The sequence below is a fragment of the Hyalella azteca genome, unplaced genomic scaffold (assembly GCF_000764305.2).
Source record: "Hyalella azteca isolate HAZT.00-mixed unplaced genomic scaffold, Hazt_2.0.2 contig5344, whole genome shotgun sequence".
Classification (NCBI taxonomy): domain Eukaryota; kingdom Metazoa; phylum Arthropoda; class Malacostraca; order Amphipoda; family Hyalellidae; genus Hyalella; species Hyalella azteca.
In genome coordinates, this window is record NW_025935538.1 from 90,712 (window position 1) to 112,220 (window position 21,509).

Consider the following 21,509-nt stretch of genomic DNA (forward strand, 5'->3'; position numbering starts at 1 on the left):
ATTAAACGGGTACTTTGTCCCACGACGTAAAAATATTGTCCTAAAAGATACACTCAAAGAAATGAGCGAGACCTTATCCAAATAAGGATGCACTTTTGCCCAAACTGAGTCATTCTGACCCAGTTTGGTCTAGTAAATGGCGTTTCAGTGATACGTCCGCTATATGTTTGTGCTGTGGGTAAGAAAGAGTGTCACTTTTTCAACAATATTACCCATACATTTTTCTACATGTTGAAGTGACAGAACATTCACTTGCGATGTATGGCAGCTTGCATTGCCCTATGATTGCGGTCATTCCAGTGTCTACGCATAAAAATTAACGGATCATGTTGACTAATTATTACTTTCTCACATCACGAGTAGACAGCTGATGTATCACTGATACATCATATCACTCGTGCCCGACAAAAGCGGGTCAGGATGACCCACATAAAAGAAAAAAGTGCATCGCCATTTGGCCAAAGTCCGGACTCATTTCTCTGAAGGGATGGGCTCTAGGGATTAAACTTATGGGGCACAAAACCACGTATGGAAGTAAAAATTAGTTAGCAATTCTCTGTGGACTTACTCCAGAAGTGTGCTTGAGAACCTGTGAGCAATTAGAATTGAATGGGATTACGTTTTGCATGTTGTCAATGTTCAAACCAATTGTGTCGCTGCTCAATTGGCTGCACTTTAGAAAAATATTGAATAAATGATTAAAAAAATTAATAGCGATGAATGATAGTAGTTAGAGGGGTGGGTAGATAAGGTAGTTAAGTATGTAGGTAGTAAGGTAGTTAAGGGTGTAGGTAGTAAGGTAGTTAAGGGTGTAGGCAGTGAGGTAGTTAAAGGTGAAGGTAGTAAGGTAGTTAAGGGTGTAGGCAGTGAGGTAGTTAAGGGTGTAGGTAGTAAGGTAGTTAAGGGTGTAGGTAGTAAGGTAGTTAAGGGTGTAGGTAGTAAGGTAGTTGAAGGTGTAGGTAGTAAGGTAGTTAAGGGTGTAGGTAGTAAGGTAGTTAAGGGTGTAGGTAGTAAGGTAGTTAAGGTCTTATTGCCTGGTCCGTAATTTGCTAGGCATTTTAAGACTGAACATATGCTCCTGCATAGCTTCGTTTAGTGACTTTAGTCTGTAATTTAATTAAGGTCGGGAAGGGTGTAGTAGTAAGGTAGTTAAGACTTAAGGATCAGCCCTTAAGGGAATTAAAGGTGTAGGTAAGGTGCGTTTCTAATGAAAGTACTTCATATTTATCAGCCACTTATTTGAATGCAAAATAAATTACATCGCTTATCTCACAAACATTTCAAGACTCGAGAAGAACGAAAACTTTTCAAGACGTGAGCATTGACCTACCCACCAGACCTGCGCAAGTCCACAGCTCAAGGCTCACGTTACTTCGTCATCTTGGAAGGAAAAAGATGCATGCGGGTGGTCGTTGATATGGAGTTTTAACCCTCTACCGCCGTATGTCACTCTCCGGGAACATAACTTTCAACTCAACTTATACGTAAATTATTGAGTGTAGCAACCTGAGGAAGCTTGTACGCAACAGAGAACATTTTAAAGTTGTACGTGGCGGCAACCATCAGTGCAAGTCATTTTGCGCTCACTGGAACGTATCTTTTTTGGGAAGTGAGCTTGTGACAATATTGCTCCTGATACTCATGTCAGGCGGTAGAGGGTTAAGCCGTGCATCCACAGCAGTAAGTTTACAATTTAACTGAAGCTACAAACTTATCAAAGGTGGAACCATGTGAAGGCAAGCATTCGAATGATCGCGCTCTACTTCTATTAGTGATGTGGTAGGGAACAGAGTACACTGATACTCTGTTGGGGATCTGCGTGTACTGATCTTCTGTTAGGGATCTGCGTGTACTGATCTTCTGTTAGAGATCTGCGTGTACTGATATTCTGTTAGAGATCTGTGTGTACTGATCTTCTGTTAGAGATCTGTGTGTACTGATCTTCTGTTAGAGATCTCCGGATCTGCATGAACTAACATTCTGATCCAGAAGTGACGGCAAGAAACTGAGTGCCCATTTTAACTATATTTCCAAGATTGTTTTTGATGTCGTGGATTTTCCCACGATTGTTTGCTCACCTAGTATATCGCAATTTTCAAGTTCAATGAAAATGAGCTTTTAGGCGGGTACATGACACGCACGAGATAAGCATTCAGAGGGATATCTTAATAAACTTTTTAGGCAAACTCCAGAAAAGAACAAGTACACTGACGAAACAATTTCTAGTCTATTTACAAAGATTCATCCAACCGCTAAAGTTATTATATGAATTCGAATATTCATTCTATCCATTGAATGTGAATAGGAACGTCACGAACGTGTCTTAAATCTTATCATCGTTCGGCGATATAAGAATTGTTGAATAAAAATAATAATAGCGGTTTCAGCGTTTAGTAGGCCGTAGGCCTGTCGCCCATTCTTAACATCGCAGAACATTCACAGCATTTTGCTGTCTCGAACTCGCAACTCACTGCTGCAAAAATGGTGTAACATAAGTAATAATACTTATTATTACATAAGTAATAATACTTATGTTTAATTTATCTCCTTTATTTTAATCAACGAAAAGAATAAATCAGCAAAGAAGTCTGGCCGAAGAAGAACGACGCATCAAATGACGCGCCGTTGAAAGGTTCACGGTCAATGCCATCACGGGTCGTCGGCTGCGGGAGCATTGTTCACGGGATATTTTATTGCACATTTCACGGCCACTCCAAATTAAACTCTTTTTCAGTTATAGATGCAACGAAATCAATCCTTTTAATGACAAATACACAAGTTTGTAATGTTATGGTCACTGTAATTAAGCTCATGTTCATTAATATCAACTACTAAATGCACCCATTTAGTGGCGAAAAATACCAAGTATTAATTTCAGCGGAACATCATTGTAGTTATTCGGCCAAGAATCACCCAATTCTTGTCTATTTATACATACGCTTCGATATATTATTTCCATTGTAGTTGATCATTATTCATTCATCTCGCCATGCACGTTTACAGAAACGCAGCTCGAACGTTCAGTACACGCATAAAAAGTCAAGCAAAAGTTAACTTCAACGGTTCATATCCTAATAATAACTCTTGTTATAAGCACATACGAATATTGGTGACGGGTAATGTATTTGTAGACGAAAAGATGCAACTTGAAACGACGCAAGAAATTCGTTTAGCAATAATTAATTGATGGCTCGAAGTTAAGGTAAGAGAAGGACACGCGTTTGTGTAAGGATATACTAAGAAATCGAAATAACAAGAACGGTTCTTCTTAAAACCTCTAGTCTAGAAAATTGATCCAAAACTAAAATTGCAACCGATTGTGTTAGTGAACATTTACCGTACGTACCTGTCAAACAAACAGCTTCTGGCACGAAATGTTGCATTCACGGAACCAAAATTTTGTTCAAAACACTAATGACTTAGCAATGCATGAAAATATTGGCGCTGAAATCACGAAAATTTATCATCTAATTCAAGGAACTCTTGAGCAACTCTCATCTGTCAGCCATGGTCAATAGTCGCTTAACTATAAAACCCCAGAAAAGACGTAGTCTTAAAATAAATTGCTAAAAATGTATAAATATAAATGCAAATACTATGGGCAAGGAATAATGATTAAAAAATGATGTTCATGCTTTCATTTCGGCTCCTTATTTCCCGGACCGAATCCTCTTTAACTTAATAACAGAGCCTAACAAATACATAGAAACCCTACGACTGGAAAAATTAAACATTGCTCGCTTGAAAATATGTTCTTTGTAACATAACATAACATAGCATTACATAACATAGTGATGTCGGCGCTGAAGAGTAGGCCTGATGCGGCCTGTCGCAGATTCTTTAACATTTCGTGCCTTGTTCACAGAAGATCTAACATTGTACATTGAAGTCTTCGACAAAAAATCCTTACATTCCGAAACTTGAGACGCTGAGCAATCAATTAATCCAGCATTTGATGACGAAACTGTCGCTAAAAATGAACTGAAGAGCGCAGTAAGGCAGGTAAGTCTGCTATGCCATATAAAATATAAACTACGGATAATTATTGATGAAAATAAATAAAAAATCATTTGTATTTGTAGTAAGAAATGGTTGGTTACAACACGGCTTAATATTTGAAAGGGCTAATATATAGATAACATTCAGTTACAGAATCATTTACTTGATTTAAACCAAAATCAATTTTATAGAAGGACAAATAGATAAATAACTCTCCGCTACCGAGCCTTTATTAGTGAATTGAAATCGGATTAATTTGATAACAATAACAAATCATCAAGTGCAGAGGCCTGACTTTGAAGAATAAAATTAATCAAAAGCAATAAAATCAATGCTGCTATAAGACACATAATGGAGTAGGTGGCATCCACGATACACGCACAAATGATTCCGTTACCGTATTGAAAATAACAATAATTTCTTCCACAAAATATTAGCATTACTCATTACACTTCCGTACGTCGACGGCCACGAATCGTGACACGAGCACCACAAACAAAACGTTTTAAAATTGTCATACCTAAACGAAGATTCAGCACTAAAATAACAATCATCGCAGGAATCATTCACGATATGCGTTATTTGTTAACAATGTTTATTTCACGATGTTTAATTAACAATTAAAACCTCTTGATTAATCAACATAATATTTATAGACAAACACATGTACTAGACCTGCAACACCAACTAATAAAACAGTCCCACAAATATTAGTTTAAAAAGGATCAACAGTGAACTCATTGACATAAACCTTGGATCGCAAATGCAAATAAAATTGTAAGTACGAGCGAATTCACAGCCCTGGTCGATTAATTTACGAATATAAACTCACAGAAGAACGTCAAATTCTGAAAAAAATGTAGAAACGTGACTTTATATAGTAGCCTTCGTAATATAATTAGTGTTAGAACTAGTGTTGCCGATAACAATGGCACTAGTTCATGCCCCGGGACACTAGTTCATGTCTAGAGACATAAATCCGTGTCCTAGGATACTAGTCCATGTCTAGACATAAATCCATGTCCTAGGACACTAGTCCATGTCCTAGGGCACTAGTTCATGTCCCGGGGCACTAGTTCAGGTCCCGAGACACTAGTTCATGCACTAGCTCATGGACAAGCCACGCCCTGGGACACTAGTTCATGTCCCGGGACACTAGTTGCTGCACTAGATCATGGAAAAGCCACGCCCTGGGACACTAGTTCACGTCCCAGGACACTAGTTCATGTTCCGGGACACTAGTTCACGTCCCAGGACACTAGTTCATGTTCCGGGACACTAGTTGCTGCACTAGCTCATGGACAAGCCACGCCCAGGCTCTAGCAGGTCGGCAGAGGCAGCAGCTTCCTCCTGCAGCCACTGCAGCGCCTGAGGCGTGTAGTACGAGATGATCACGTCAGCTCCTGAGAGAAAAAATATACCAATTACTGAACATTTTATATGAACGCATTATGCTACATTGCGTACAAATAGCAAATGCGGTACAAACGCATTACTAAATATTTCGTACAAACACATTAACTACGCAACGTTGGGACAAAGAAATTATGCAACATTTGGACAAATGAATTCGGCAAAATTTTGTACAGACTCATAGCTTAACATTTTGTCATTTTTGTCACACACGAGTCATTGTCAAAGCTATTCGTCTCTAGAGGCCTCATAATAAAGTTACCTCATAAAAGAATGATAATTAAGTGTGTGGGTTCTGTGCATTAATAATTAATCCATTACGACAGATTCCCAGAATTGAAATACAGTAATTTACCGCACGACGTTGATACAGTACCTACCAGGTTATCTCTTTTAAACCATCCTAAATACACGAATTGAAATATTTAATTAAAATAAGTAGAAATATTCATCATTTAAATAAGTCATCAATTTATTATGAAGTAATAATAATAATAAAGTAGCAATAATTTAGTCACCAGCATGAAATATTTTTTCAAAAATTTAAAAAATATCCATCACTTGAATAAGTCATTGATTAATTATGAAGTAAGTATTTGGAATAATCTCCGAATAATTTATTCACCTGCACGCCTCATGCTGCGGAAAACTTCGGTGAGCGTCCGGCGCAGCTCGAAGACACCGTGGGCCGCGGCGTGGTGCAGCATCGCGTACTCCCCCGACACCTGCATGGGGCACAGTACCGTGTTATGGTGGCATACTACCGTGTTACGATGGCACAGTACCGTGTTATGGTGGCACAGTACCGTGTTATGGTGGCACAGTACCGTGTTATGATGGCACAGTACCGTGTTATGAGGGCACAGTACCGTGTTATGGTGGCACAGTACCGTCTTATGGTGGCACGACACTATCGTGTTATGGTGGCACGACACTACCGTGTTATGGTGGCACGACACTACCGTGTTATGGTGGCACGAGACTACCGTGTTATGGTGGCACGACACTATTGCTGTGCACCTCGACTGCTGCTGTGCACCTCGACTGCTGCAGTGCCTCCGTACTGTGTGCCCCTACTACTCTACCTACCGTCGGGCCCCGTATCTCGTGTTCCACTCCACCTTCCGTCATTTAGATTAGGATTAATTGTTTCGATATTTATTTTCGTGTTTACAGTGTTCCTCTAGTAAGGTATTTTCGTGTTTACAGTGTTCCTCTAGTAAGGTATTTTCGTGTTTACAGTGTTCCACTATGTGTTTTCGTGGTTAGTGTTCGTTTTAGTAAATTTAAGGGTATTTGGTTTTCATTTCCTTCGTTAAGGTTCGGTGGCGGTTTAGGGTTAATTCTTCGGACCCAATTGGAGTCGGTCCTGCACCCAATTCCTTTACAACCACGCACCTGGTATATAAACATGGGGTGGTGTGGGTAGGTCTGCTTAACACGTGTCACGAGGTCGAGGTACGGCAGGCCAGGCTTCACCATCAGCATGTCCGCTCCCTCTGCCACGTCACGAGCCTGTAGCAGTGATGACTATTATTACAAACATAATTTAATAATTATCTTCAAGAAGGCATACAGCGAGTAATAAACAGGCAAGAGAACACACATTTTTTAACAATGTAAGGTAAAAAAATGTTCCCAGCCATAACAAGGATTGATCGTTTGGCATCACTAGGAATGACTTTATATATATGCATATTATACATATATTAATTGATTATATTGAACTATTGATATATAATAACATGTATATTATATGTATATTGATTTATTGCGCACAGCAGCACGCATAGCGAGCCCGGCAGAGGCAGGCGGCAGCTGGTATCTCTGACGGTCTCCTGCAGCAGGCGCAGACGACGCAGCGTCTCTGAAGGGGCCGTAGAAGCTGGACGCGAACTTGACGGCGTAGGAGAGCACAGAGACCTTGCCGTCCAGCCCCTGGGACGCCAGCGCCGCCTTTATGGCGCCCACACGCCCGTCCATCATGTCGGAGGGCGCCANGCCAGCGCCGCCTTTATGGCGCCCACACGCCCGTCCATCATGTCGGAGGGCGCCACCACATGGGCTCCTGGTCGACATAAACGGTCAGAGGTACAAGAGGAGGACGAGGGAGAAAAAGAGGTACAAGAGGAGGAAGAGGGAGAAGAAGAGGTACAATACAGGACATAGGAAGATCTAAAAGCATTTATCTATCACACGAGCCTCTAGTGGACAGAAAAAACTGGTAGTATAAGAGCAGGGATGCAAGAAAAGAGGAGGGATAATGATCGAGGAGATAACGTAATGTGGCGATCACACGAGCCTCCAGTGGACAGAAAAAACTGGTAGTATAAGAGCAGGGATGCAGGAAAATAAGAGGGATAATGATCGAGGAGATAACGTAATGTGGCGATCACGCGAGCCTCTAGTGAAAACAAATAAGTTTTAGCGTATGAGCAAGAAATGGCTACAAAGAGGCACAATAAGAAGCTCGAAAGTTATTTGAATTGTTCAGAGCTCTAAGAAATTGAGCAGGCTTAAAGAATTACTACGTATGAGATTATTTCCACATTAATCTGTTTTCAAAAAGCTGTATTAACATAAACAGAAAGTCTTTTATAAATTTCTTGCTAGCAACTCATTCTGTTATCTCTAAATCATGGTCAAGAGAAATTCAAACTACGCCAAGTGGTTACAAAATTAAGTAAATCTGCCCCTTCAGTGACAGGATAGCATTTCACTCTACAGGTATCATTGAGACTAAAATTACAGACACCACAATTCACGTTGGAGTATTTAACTTTTGTAAGCGTGCATATATACATACCGCTGTACCTAAACCCAGTAGGTCTTATAAAGTACCTACGTATAGTGAAGTTATGCAGCCTGACAAAAGTTAATGCACACACGGGACAGTAACAAACCGTGTCGGGAACCTACGTAGTTCCGACAGTCACATAGTTAATGGATCGTAAGCTGCATAATATATAATAGTTAAGACCGGTTCACCCTTCCTGTCTTCGGCAGTCATTCACTATGAGGCGCAGGTGCTACAACCTAAATAAGGTAGCCTCTCTAATATATCCATTGTGTGACAATAGACACACAATGGAGATACTAGATCTCCTGCCACATGCGCAGGACTGAATTTAATCAAAGGTTTAATCAACCAAATTTTGGGGCCAGGGTTTAATTAATAATTTAATCAACCAACTTTTGCGACCTGAGTTTAATCACAGGTTTAATCAACAACTTCTGGCACCTGGGTTTAATCAATGGTTTAAACAACAAACTTCTGACACCTGGGTTTAATCAATGGTTCAAACAACTAACTTCTGGGACCTGAGTTAAATCCATGGTTTAACAACATCTGGGACCTGGATTTAATCAATGGTTTATTCAAGGATTTAAACAAGGGTTCAATCAATGGTTTAATTAACAAACATCTAGGGCCTGGGCCTTTGATCAATGGTTTAACCAACCAAGTTCTGGGGCCTGGATTTAATCAAGGGTTTATTCAAGCATTTATTGATAAGTGACAGACCTGCAGCGGCGTAGGCGAGCGCCTGCTGCGCCAGACGCGCGATGGACGCCGCGTTGTTGATGGACCCGTCGGCGCTGAGCTCCCCACAGTGACCGTGACGGGTGTATGCACACAGACATACCTGTGTGATGTACATGTGCTGTAGTACACAGCTGTACAGAGTACACTTTCTGTAGTAGATACACCTGTGTGATGTACATGAGCTGTAGTACACAGCTGTACAGAGTACACTTTCTGTAGTAGACACACCTGTGTGATGTACATGTGCTGTAGTACACAGCTGTACAGAGTACACTTTCTGTAGTAGACACACCTGTGTAATGAACACTCATTCTAATACACATCTTAACAGTGTACACTTACGGGAATAAGCAAAGATATATTTGCATACCCGGTATCGTACACTTACTGGAGTAGAGCATTGAGAAACATGCACTGTATGCAGCACAAATAAGCACTACTCCGAAGTGTTCACTTACTGTAATGCAGTATTAAGTTGATGATAACAGTGTTACAGCAAACGGTAACTATATAGATTATCGCTGTACATCCAAAAAGAAATTTCCAGCTATCGCCAGGATACACTCTAAATTAATATGATTTAATCCGTATTTTAAAGGAGAGTTCAGGGAACGCATGTGTCCACTATTTAGCACCTGCAACATCAAATGTTGAACACATGCAGCGACAAATGTTGAACATATGCAGCAACAAATGTTGAACATATGCAGCGACAAATGTTGAACATGTGCAGCGACAAATGTTGAACATGTGCAGCGACAAATGTTGAACACATGCAGCAACAAATGTCAACATATGCAGCAACAAATGTTGAACACATGCAGCAACAAATGTTGAACACAGTAAAGCTATCAACATCAGCTAAGCAGACATAACATATGTAAAGCTATCAACATCAGCTAAGCAGACATAACATATGTAAAGCTATCAACATAAGCTAAGCAGACATAACATACGTAAAGCTATCAACATAAGCTAAGCAGACATAACATATGTAAAGTTATTAACATAAGCTCACCAGACATAACCATATGTAAAGCTATTAACATAAGCTAACCAGACATAACACCCATTGAATATTCTTCATTGAATATCAAACGAGTACAACATCTCCTAGTCGGGCATACATTAGGAGATTTTACAACACCAAGACCAGCAGGTATTATAAATGCGTAGCATTTCCACACCCAAACAACAGAATGAAATAAATGAGGAAAAAATAGCATGCATAACTAAAATTGTGATGTGCAATTACAGTTCATATAATTTTTTGTTCTGAAATACATAAGAGTACATTACTACTCACAGAGCAGAGCTTATGAGGTACAATAGAGGCGAGGTATTTCTCCAGTGAAGAGACGCTGTGCCGCGATACTCCCGGCATGCTGGCGACAGGTTCTGATCCTTCAGCAGCTTCCCTGTTATAAAGAACACAATGAATACCTGACAAATGCAGTGCTAAATGCAGGAACGTACTATTTATTCAATAGATATTGTCGGTGCTGAAAAATATTATTGATTCAATGATTCTTTTTAACTCTCATCAAGTATAAAAAAATTTATGATGAAGAATTCTTACAGGTGTTGAGGTGTACTATACCTATATGTTTTTACATGTATCAGCTTTTGTGCACGAAACGATTAAGGTAAGAAGTTATAAAACTTAGCAAAACTAAGGTAAATGTGTTTTTTCTATGTACATGCCTGACTTTAAGTACTCAGATCGTAAACTTTCTAATGATGCTTATTAAGAGAGGACATTGTACATTTCTCCACAACACTAATGTGACAAGAACGGACATTCGAATGAATGTTTGATAAATTTATATGGAAATACTTCATTGTAAGTACTTGGATGTTAGAAAGTAAACTTATCTGCCTATGATTATTAAGAGAAGACAATGAAGTTTTCCCTAAGACTCACGTGACAAACACGGGCAAAACGAAATTGTGTGGGTGCAGTTCGGTGCCACAGGACTGCCATGCTCGCAGAGTGGCACTGCCATAGCCTGGATGCAGGACATGAGTAGCAGGAGGGTGGTAAGTGACAGAACTACCAGTCTTCTCAGCCATGTTGGTCCGCTTAGTGGTAGTGGTGGTACTGGTGCTTCTTCCACTAGTGGTAGAGGTGGTACTGGTGATTCCACTAGAGGTAGTGGTGGTACTGATGCTTCCACTAGTGGTAGTGGTGGTACTGACGCTTTCACTAGTCCACACTGATCACAAATACAAACCGGATAATCGGTAGTGTTTTGAAGATTCTCGTGGGGGCGCTGATTAATTCAATGAGGCACTCGGCTATGACACAGCTTATTTAATTTCACAAACTCGGATCTTTCACATCAATCAGAATAATGTAATAAAAATTATCTAGGCTCAATGAGAGTTTAAAATTTTAATATATAAATTTAGTTAAAAACTTCAAACTTATAATATAATTTATAGGTATAAAAAACACCAGTTTTATCTCTGAAAATTTCTGCAAAGGAGATGAAAAAGCCCGAGTTATTAACAAATGCCTAGCAACAAAGACTAATAACTAAACCCAGTATATGTAACTGGTAAAGTTGAATATCTAGTCAATTTGGAAGGAGTGCAGCATCAGAAATAGTTCAATGTCAAAATATATGAAGCTAAGATCATTTTCGCAAATCTGTATCGAAAAACAGGTTTTTTTAAAAAGATACAAGGTACAGAAGGAACACGTGTGCTAATACTTACACTGTAATAGAATGAGCAACAGAAAGATGTATTTTCTCTTAAAAACTCATGTCAACCATTGGCATGAATGCTCCAACATGTTCAACATTGCTTGGTTGAAAGAACTTCAGTTTCAGCTTTCACTTAGTCATTCTGGGTCTTTTTCACCAGTATTACCATTAGTTTCATCAAGCCCATCAGTGTCATCAAGCGACTCAGTGTTTGGAGGAACATTGTGCAAGGCCCGGTAATGTTTGCTCAGGCTGTTCCGCTGGTTGAACTTAGCATGACAAAACTTGCATACATGAATTTTGGCAGAATCTTGAGTTGATGCGTGGATTTTTTTGTGTGCATTATAACGATCACGTCTTTTGAAACTTGCACCGCACTCCTCACAGATAAGATCGATCTGCCTGTGTATACTATTCTTGTGTTTTGTGTAGTTCAGACGAACTGAAAATGTTGATGAACATAACTCGCACTTGAATGGCCTATCATCAGAAGCATGAGCTTTGATGTTGTGCATTTCAAGTTTCTTCTGATTGCAGAAACTTTTATCACATGAGTCACACTTGAAATGAGGTAACCTCATATGTCGTGCTAACCCATCCTTGTCTTTTAACAAATTCAAGCACAACGGGCATTTTAGCTTAGGATCAGACTTGTGGTTTTTGAAGTGTTTAGCAAGAGTTGCCCTTTGAGAGAACCTCAAGCTACAAACAGTGCACTGGAAGGGACGCTCTCCACTGTGCATGAGCACATGGCTCTTAAGGGTAGCGAGGTGTCGGAATTTTCTATTGCATTCTTCACACTTGTATGGCATGGCGCCGGAGTGTATTCGTCTGTGTGCAGCTAGTGAGCTTGAACCACCAAAAGATTTATTGCAGTAACGGCAGACGTAGCGGCGACGGGTGCAATGTTTAGCGCGGTGCTCCCGCAACGACAGGGCATCACGGAACGTCGTCTTGCAGATGTTGCATTCAAAGTTGCTGCCCACGCTGTGGTTGCTTACCTGCCATGTAGAAATGCATTAAAGAGCTGACTAATAAAGAGCTGACTAATAAAGAGTTGACTAATAAAAAGCTGATTAATAAAGTGCTGACTAATAAAGAGCTGATTAATAAAGAGCTGAGTAGGTAGTAAAGAGCTGACTAATAAAGAGCTGACTAATAAAGAGCTCAGTAGTAAAGAGCAGACATATAAAGAGCAGATTAATAGCTTCCAGATGATTCAAGATACACAATATGACTATGAATAGATTTCAAGAAAATGCATTAGTGAAATGACATATTTGCTTTCAAATGATTCAAGATGCACAACATATTTTAATCAACAGTTCAAAAAAATCAAATGAAATTAAAGAGGACAGTGCAATGATCAACTGTGGTTCAAAAATTTCAATGATAATTTTTAATGACAGTAGATAATGGCAGGTTTGAAAGACATAAGATTCAACATGAAAATTTAGTAGCATAGCATAAAATGTCCCCCTTAGTAACTAGGGTAGGCCTTCACAGTATAGCAATAATTCACTTAAGAAGTATGGCATTATGGGAAAAATTGAGGAACAAATGTTACTAAAATATTATACTTAAAATATGGGAGCATTTCATCAGAACAATGTGAACTGTTATCAGACTCGGCAAATAAATCCTAAACTTTTATTTTCTTCAACCAGTTATCTGTTAACTCACGAGTTCCATGTTACGCAATATAGGTACATATCTCTGTGAAACATATTTTCTTCAACAATCAACATCACCCATGATTAAAAAATGGTTACTTTTACCAGAGTGGTTTGCCTTAGGGAGATATTCCAAGTATATAGTTTAATCCCTCTTAGTCTAAATCAATTACAGAAAATTAATTAGCTAGTTGATTATGCATTTCAATTTAAGATAGTAAGTTCAAGGCATTTTTTAAAATGAATTTATCCATTCATTTATTCATTCATTTATTTATCCATTCAGATGAATATTCACTCACCATATGCTTGTGGAACTGCTTGCTGGAGTGGAATTCCTGGTTGCATTCATCACAATGGGAAGTCTTCTTGGGGGATGAAAGTGGCTTCTTTTTGCAGGAAGCTATGTTCTTCTTGATGCGAGTTCTCTTCTTGACATTCAGAGCTGGTAAATTCAGCGGAGACCCTGGACAATTAATAACATCCACAGCAGAGGAATTGCCATTTGTCAAATTTTCTTCATTGTTCATTACAGAAGATTTTTGCTTAGGAGAAACAGGAAGTGAAGCAGTTTCTGCTCTTTGTAGCGGCTTTGGTGGGGGTATAAGAAGTGGTGTCTGAAATGAACTGGCCTGTGGCATCAACTTCATAGAGTTAGATGACTTAGATGGGCTTGAGTGAGTTGTTGGATGCAGAATTTTTGAAACAGAATGTGTATGTGAAGAAGTAGTAAGAGGAATTGATACTGAAGGAAGTTTATGATGTAGTTTGGTAGAAGAAACTGGAAGAGAACGATCATGATAAGAATGTGATGGCAGGAGAGAATAAGGTAGAAGTGATGAAGATGTTGGGATGCAAGCTGGAAATGGACCAGATGGCAGGACATGAGATGGATGCAGTGGCTGCACTTGCTGTAGAGGAATAGGAGCAGCTATGTAATGGGGAGGCATTGGATCCAAGGGAGTATCATATGAACTTATAGAATCAGGAGCCAAGTTCATTGGGTGACTGGCTGGGCTCAAGGTACCACTCAATGCACATGTGTAAGGAGTCAATTGAGAGAACTTTGCTCCAGGGCTCAAGTGCAGGCCAGTAACTCCAAGATCAGGAGTTGGAAAGTTCACATTTGCAGATGAAAAAGGCTGTAAATTAGGATAGAATGGGATGTTTGACTGAACAAAGTCTTCAAAAGATTGTTGGTATAAAGAAGCACTTGGATGTGACAGAGGGGGAGGGTGTATGGAAGAAGATGTTAGTGATACGTTAAGAGATTGAGATTGTTGTGTTGCTGAATTAAGCATGTTGTCAATATTGTGGGAAGGTTGATTAGAATTATAGGTGATGTTACTTCCTAAAGTGGTAATTACTGGCAATGAATCACAAGGTCCTGTCAAAGAAGATGTTGAGTAAGGTGGCAAAACCAAGTTGAGGCAAGTGTTAAGATCATCAACATTGGAATTGTCTTCATCTTGTAAGGTTTTATCACTATAGTCCAACGCTGCACCAATATAAGTATTATCAGAGAAGCCTGAAGAGCTGCAGGATCCCCCAACTGGGAAAAATGGAGCCAGAGGTTCTTCTTTGTTTCTCAAATTGGCTTTGCTTTTATCAAGAGATTCATAAGAGGGGTAGTGGTTAGGATCCAAAACATTTTCAGATGACTCAATTTTTTTCAGGGATGGAGCAATTCTAAAATCCTTTGTATAAGATGCATCACAAATCTCTTCCCTGCATGATATAGGATGACTTCTTATTAAGGACATTTCAGACCCTTTTCCCCCATAGGAAACCTTGTATTCTTCATCAATATTGAGAGGTTCTGCACTGCTGCCAGCATCATTTCTTGGGATGACACTCATCAAAGTATTCACATGGAAATCAGTGTTACTTTTGGTCACAGAGAGGCTGCTGATGTCAGTAAGGTGTTTGTCTCCATAACATTTTCTTCCAGAAAAATTATGACCATCACCAAATGATGGTATTGGAGGCAATAAAAACTCCTTGGAATTTGGGACACATTTTTCATTAAAAGATGAATCATTACCTCCAAGAAAAGGCACATTTTCTTGATATATATCATATGAGCTCTGGCTGTACAAATCCATATATGGCTGCCCAGTAAATACATTGTCTGAGAAAACTGATGTGGGAATGTTCTCCACATCAGATGAAGATGATTTGGGCAGGATAAAGTTCATCTTACAGCTTTCTTGTGATATGCAATTCAATTCCTTGTCAAGATGCCCAGTAGTCTTAACATGAGCACTCTTACATGGCAGTTCACTGCTTCTTAAAAAAGTTCCAGCATCATCGTTTTCAACCAGACTACTTTCATTGCCATTATTTTGAAATTTTTCAGATTTCTCTTTGAAACTTTGGGCCAGTTCAGGGTCAAAAATGTGTTGTTCATCACTGGTCAATGATGGATTATTGGCCTCTGAATATACTGTAGATGGAATCACTTTCTCAGAAGAACCAAACACTGGCAGGGTTTGAGAAGAAGTACAAGGACATGAACTAATACTGGTCCTCTTATCTTGTGTTTCATCAGGGACAGAGTCTTGCAAGGGTGTGGGAGATACTGATATCTTTGGCAGGTCACTACAGAGAGAATGTTTTTGTTGCTGTTGGAAGAATTCCCTTTGATAATGAAACTTCTTTTTGTGTGCCACAGAACATTGGTCAAAGAGTTGAGGAATGTAAAAATCACAACACTTTGCACCTGCTTCATAATTGTGGCTTATAGAGCCATCAGATCCTAATAGTGGCCAATTGGGGCTGGGAACTCGGACATTTTGAGAATTTAGCTGATGCAATGATTCACCAGGTGCCACATGTGGCAATGCCAACATATTGGGTCTGGGAACAGCAATACAATCCATATGATCAAACTTGAGTGTGCAATCAGTGGCGTAATGTTCTCCATCAGAATTGCTGCAATGAAGCTCACTTTTTGGGCCTGAAAATTGTAAGTTGGCGACTGGGACACTTGAATGGATACCAGCCACAGTTTCTCCCTTGTCAGTGTTCAGTAAACAAGCCTCAGAGTTCTTTGTTTTTGTTCCTGAATTTATAGGAACAAAAGAGGAAACTGAAGAATGAGTAAAATTTTTACCAGGTGATGACATTGCTAAAATCTTTATATAATTCAGAATTCTTGAGTTAAGGTTGAAAGTTTTACCAATACATTCTGTAAAGAGCAGAGAAAACAGATTAGTTAACATACGGTATCATATGTATGTAATAAGCATTACGGCAAATGAGACACACAGACAATTCCTTCTACAACTTTTATAAAAAAAAACAAGCTTGTGCAAGTTCTCTTTATTAATTTGGCAGTGACTAGAAACATATTTATTTTGCAGTTGGAATAATTTGATAATGAAACTTTTGGCTTTATAAATATATTTGATGCCAGACAGGAGAAGTACGTAGAATCTGAACAAAGTTCATTGAGTATAAATGGCACCAAAAGTGCCAACTACACTATTCAAAAATTTCAAACATAAAAATAGGCAATTTTACTCATTTTCAAGAGAAGAAATTGGAAAAAGGCAATAGGAACCAGTAGGATTGTGCTCAATTGGCAATCTTCAATACCACATAAGTTGCCACTTGCAAAAAACTTGCTACAATACGGTACATTAAATATCAAAACATCAAAAAGCTAAAATTGAATGCAACAACTGTGCGGAGTTTACTCATTTTTCAAATTCTGAGAAAAAATTCACCATATTTTTTCTTTATTGCTTGATCATACAATAAAATGGATGTTCTTGAGAATTGTTAGAAGTCACAAGTAAACAGTACCAAGGTACCGTCAACTGGGGTGACTTCGGCCACCACTACCACAAAAATAAATGACAACAAAACAAAATAATAAACGTTGGCCAAATGAACTGGGGTGACTTTGGCCAACGTTCATTATTTAGTTTTGCTGCCATTTGTTTCTGTTGTAGAGGTGGCCAAAGTCACCCCCAGTGGCCAAAGTCACCCCAGTTGATGGTACTTTTAAGTTGCCAGCAATATTGACAATTAGTACACTGAAGTCACTGTAGGCTGGCAAGGTTATTGCAGTCTTTACATGAATAGCACCTACTAATAGATTGGTCTGTACAGTAAGGAGAGCCTTAAATTGACATGGAACCAACCCTTCAACTTACATCTTTGTTTATTAAATTATATAAATTATCTAAAATATTGCTTTTGTATGAACATAAATGTAAACAGAAGACTTAAATATTTCTCTTGGGTACTATAATTAAGTGGATTTGAACTAAGATTGAAATTTGTGATTAGTAGAAACTGTCCTTTTCACTGTAATGGTATTGATGTTGAGAGGGCTGTTCATTTGCACTTCTATTCACTTCAATTCTACTCTATCAAAAAAATGCTGCCCTTCAAGGATGAGTGGTTTTGAATAAAAAATTTCTTTGTTCCATGTTGTGTGGCACACTAGTCAGCAATTTGAACAAAATTCAGTAATTTCTTCAAACTAAGCTAGTGTTAAAAAGGTTCAGTTTTAATGAAATCCGGGCTTCTAGTCAGAAAGGCATTGGAGATGAGATCACTTCCTGGGGAGGTATTCTTCAGAGAACAGATAGAGGTCTGGAGCTCTAGTAGGCTTATATCAGGGCACGTTGGTTCGATAATGCTCCCCACCAAACTCTCAACCGCTTCAATCACCTCTCCATCTCCTGCCTGGTCTCCAGCTGTGTCTGTGTCATGGGTAAAGTTTGCCAGAAAAAGAGCTGCAATTTCATGATTTGATGTGGTATGGTTGCCAACAGGAATATTCCTGGATCCCTGTTTCCCACTAAAGCTCTTGATTGTCCGCCACACTTTAGAGGAAGGGGTGGTGCTTTCCAGGGACTCTGTGAACTTGGTCCAACTCTCCTTTTTCTTTTTCAGGGCAATATGTTTTGCCATTGCAACACATCGTTTGTAGTGTATCAGGTTTGTGGGTGTTGGGTGCTTCCAGAGAATGTTCTTTGCTTTTTTCCTTTCTTCAACAGCAGCTCGGCATTCCTGGTCCCACCATGGGGTGATTCTACGGCATTGTCTTCTAGTGGATGTCCTTGGGATGCATTTGTTAGCAGTGCTGATGATTTTTTGAGTTATGTGCTTGTTGAGGGTTTCCACATCTAGGGGATTCATTGTTTTATCTGAGGATTCGCTAACTTGGAGAAACAATGAGGTCCACTTTTTCCAGTCAGCACTCTTTAAAGCCCAATTTTGTTGTGGGCTCATGCCACTCTTTGTACATCCAAAGCCAAAGGTGATTTCCAAGGGGAAGTGGTCACTTCCTATATCAACACCCCGGTGCAGCTCTCCTTTGATGCCCAAATTGTGTGTTGCTATGCAGAGATCAAGGCACGAGGTTGACCTTGTGCAGTTATCAATGTAGGTGGGTGTGTCCGGGTCATTGAGCAGTATATGGTTGTGCAAGTTCAGCAATCTTTCAATGCTTCTGCCTGTGAAGTTGGATCGGTTGCAAGAGTCCCATAGCGGCGAATGTCCATTGAAGTCCCCAACAAGAATAAAGCTGTTTCCCAGCTGACTCGTGTAGTGCTGCAGCTCTTGTACTGAGATGTTTTTGCAGGGATTATAAGCATTCAGTATGCTAACCCTACCAGAATTGGCATATATCTGGATGGCCTGGCACTCCAGTGAGCCAGTCTGGAAAGGGTTCAATTGCTTTGGCTCAAATGTGACATCTTCCCTGATTAAAATTCCTAGCCGTCCTTTTTCTCTGGTTCTATGTGCCCATAGTGACTGGTAACCAATGAATTTAGGTTCATTTTTCTTTAGCCACGTTTTGCATAAGCAAACCAGGTCAGGCTTCCTAGTGTACATATATATCTTGAGCTCAGACACTTTACCCTTGAGGCCATTGCAGTTCAGGAAGTAGATTTCAAGTTGAGATTCTGATTCATTGGTTCGCTGTATGGAGTTTAAATTATTGGGAGCCATTTAAGTTTTCTTCTTTCTTTTGTGATCCTGGTTGATTTTATTTGTCTCTTCTGAGCAGATTGTGATTTTTCTACTTTGGATGAGGGTGCACTCTTAGGCAATTTCAGTTTAGGGTACCCATCTTTTTTCTTGTGGTTCTCTATGTGCAGGTCATATGAGCCAGGCTGGGTGAAAGTGCAAGCTTCTATCACAGGGGCATCTTTGGTTAAGGCAGTCTCTGCAGCGGTAGTGTTCCTCATATGCAGCTCTTCTAGCAGGGCTTCAGCAATGCTGTTACCAAAATGTTTCCTAGTGGCACTGATGGTGAGCAGTTATTTTTCCTTCCTGTTCTCCTTGGAGAAATCTGTGAGAATAATTTCTTTTAAAAATTTGCAGATTGATATACTGACTTTCTGGATCTCATTTTTTACAAAGTTTGTTAAAGTCTCTATAGCGTTGAAGAGGGCCGCAGAACATTAGCTGTATTGTATCATAGTGTATTTTCTTACTTCTAGGTCATGCCTCCTAATATCATCTGGTTTTCTCCCTTAGAAGGAGTGGTTTAAATTTTGTTTTGTTATTAATAATGTGTGTGTTTCTTCTGTGTTTGTTTCAGACATATATCTTTGTTATTGGCTTTACCAATACATGTGTCCAGTATTGCCAGTGAAAAAGAGTCTACCTTTAACATGCACCAGCATGGTCATGCTTGAACTTGTNCTAGATGTGTATAAGAGACAGGAATTCTGACTGACTGGGCTAATAGCACAAAGAAAAGAATATAATAAATTTATAGAGGAAAAGGAATAATATTTAACATGTTACATGATTGTTACTGAATAGATTAATATTAATAAATAATGAATAAATTCAGGCCTAGGCTGGCTCACAAACCTACTCCTGCCTACAGCCTCTTCTCGTGAAGAGAAGAGGAGGGGGGAGGGGCGAGAAAGCCAGCCGGGTTCTTAGTGCCGGACGTACCCTTGGTTTATATACTCGCGGTATATATAGAAGTACAGTCCAGGCCCTGTTTGTAATTAATTCTAAGCGATTACTTGCAAGTTAGCTTTTACACAATCAAGGACGTAAGACACTATAGGTGTTTACTCGATGAACGCGGCTGACTCTCTCCGGGCACCGGACCGCCACAGCCACACGTGCCGTCAGTAACATATGAAAGCCGGAATTTGTCATTGTTCCTGAATTTCTTGCAATTCTTATTTATAAATGAACTGCGTTAAAAAATTATATTCATCATGTGTGTTTGAGATTGAAGAAATAAATGTCGGTGAGATCGAAATGAGCGAGGATGTGGAGGGAGTACGTATTGTTATACGATGTGGAGGGAGTACGGTCTGAGAGCGTGGATTTGGGGCGTGGTGACTCTGAGAAAAAGAATTTCAGGGTCAGGCCTTTGCAACGGCCATCAGCCACGCATCACATTTTCATTTGTTAGTAAATGTGTATTTGATAATTATATTAGCTATGGGGCCTCTTAGGCCCTGAGTGACTATTTGCGATATTATTATGGTTTGGTTATTTCAGTTTTATTATTGAACAGTGAAAAGTATTGTTGCATGAAGAAAGTGCTTGATGAATATAGCAATATCTGAAAGTAGTTACGGGGTCATGAATGGACACGTCCATGGTTGAACTATATAAGGTTTATCCACGAGAAATTCCTTCTTTCAGTTCAGTTTTCTTGTTATGTCAAGAAATCTAAAAGAAATGTAAAATCATGTCATTAAATCGGTCAAGATCATGTATTGTATACTGCGTAACATAACATAAGATAACATAGTGATGTCGGCGTTGAAGAGTACGCCTGATGTGATCTGCCGCCGATTCTTGTACTTTTCGTGACTTGTTCACAGATCTAAAATCATGTCATTAAACATGATCTAAAATCATGTCATTAAATCGGTCAAAATCATAGAAGATCTGAAAGCATGTCATTTGACTTTGACCGGATCTTTTCAGGACTGACGATAGTATGAAATAACTACTAGACTTACACCGGGCTCGATATGGTGCTAGGCATTTCAAGTCTGAACATATATTTTTCCATAGATTTATCGAGTATAGTATAGTATCTTCGGCATTGAAGAATAGGCCTGTCGTCGATTCTTGTATTTTTCTTGACTAGACTGGCCTTTTGATCAAGTCTTTTCAACGGATGGTAGGTTTGAAATCGTTTTCTAGATTTCAGTTGTTCCG

The 21,509-nt window shown here is 39.4% G+C and overlaps 1 protein-coding gene across 1 annotated transcript; it reads right to left on the reverse strand.

Moving 5' to 3' along the window:
- Positions 1-3,855: 3,855 nt before the first annotated feature.
- LOC108671731 (delta-aminolevulinic acid dehydratase) lies at positions 3,856-11,354 on the reverse strand. Its single transcript, XM_047880378.1, has 7 exons — positions 10,881-11,354; positions 10,263-10,374; positions 8,936-9,056; positions 7,192-7,424; positions 6,811-6,927; positions 6,038-6,137; positions 3,856-5,402 (listed from the first exon to the last, which is right to left on the reverse strand). The coding sequence occupies exons 1-7, from the start codon at positions 11,027-11,029 to the stop codon at positions 5,290-5,292; spliced, it is 945 nt and encodes a 314-aa protein (XP_047736334.1). The 5' UTR covers positions 11,030-11,354; the 3' UTR covers positions 3,856-5,289.
- Positions 11,355-21,509: the final 10,155 nt, after the last annotated feature.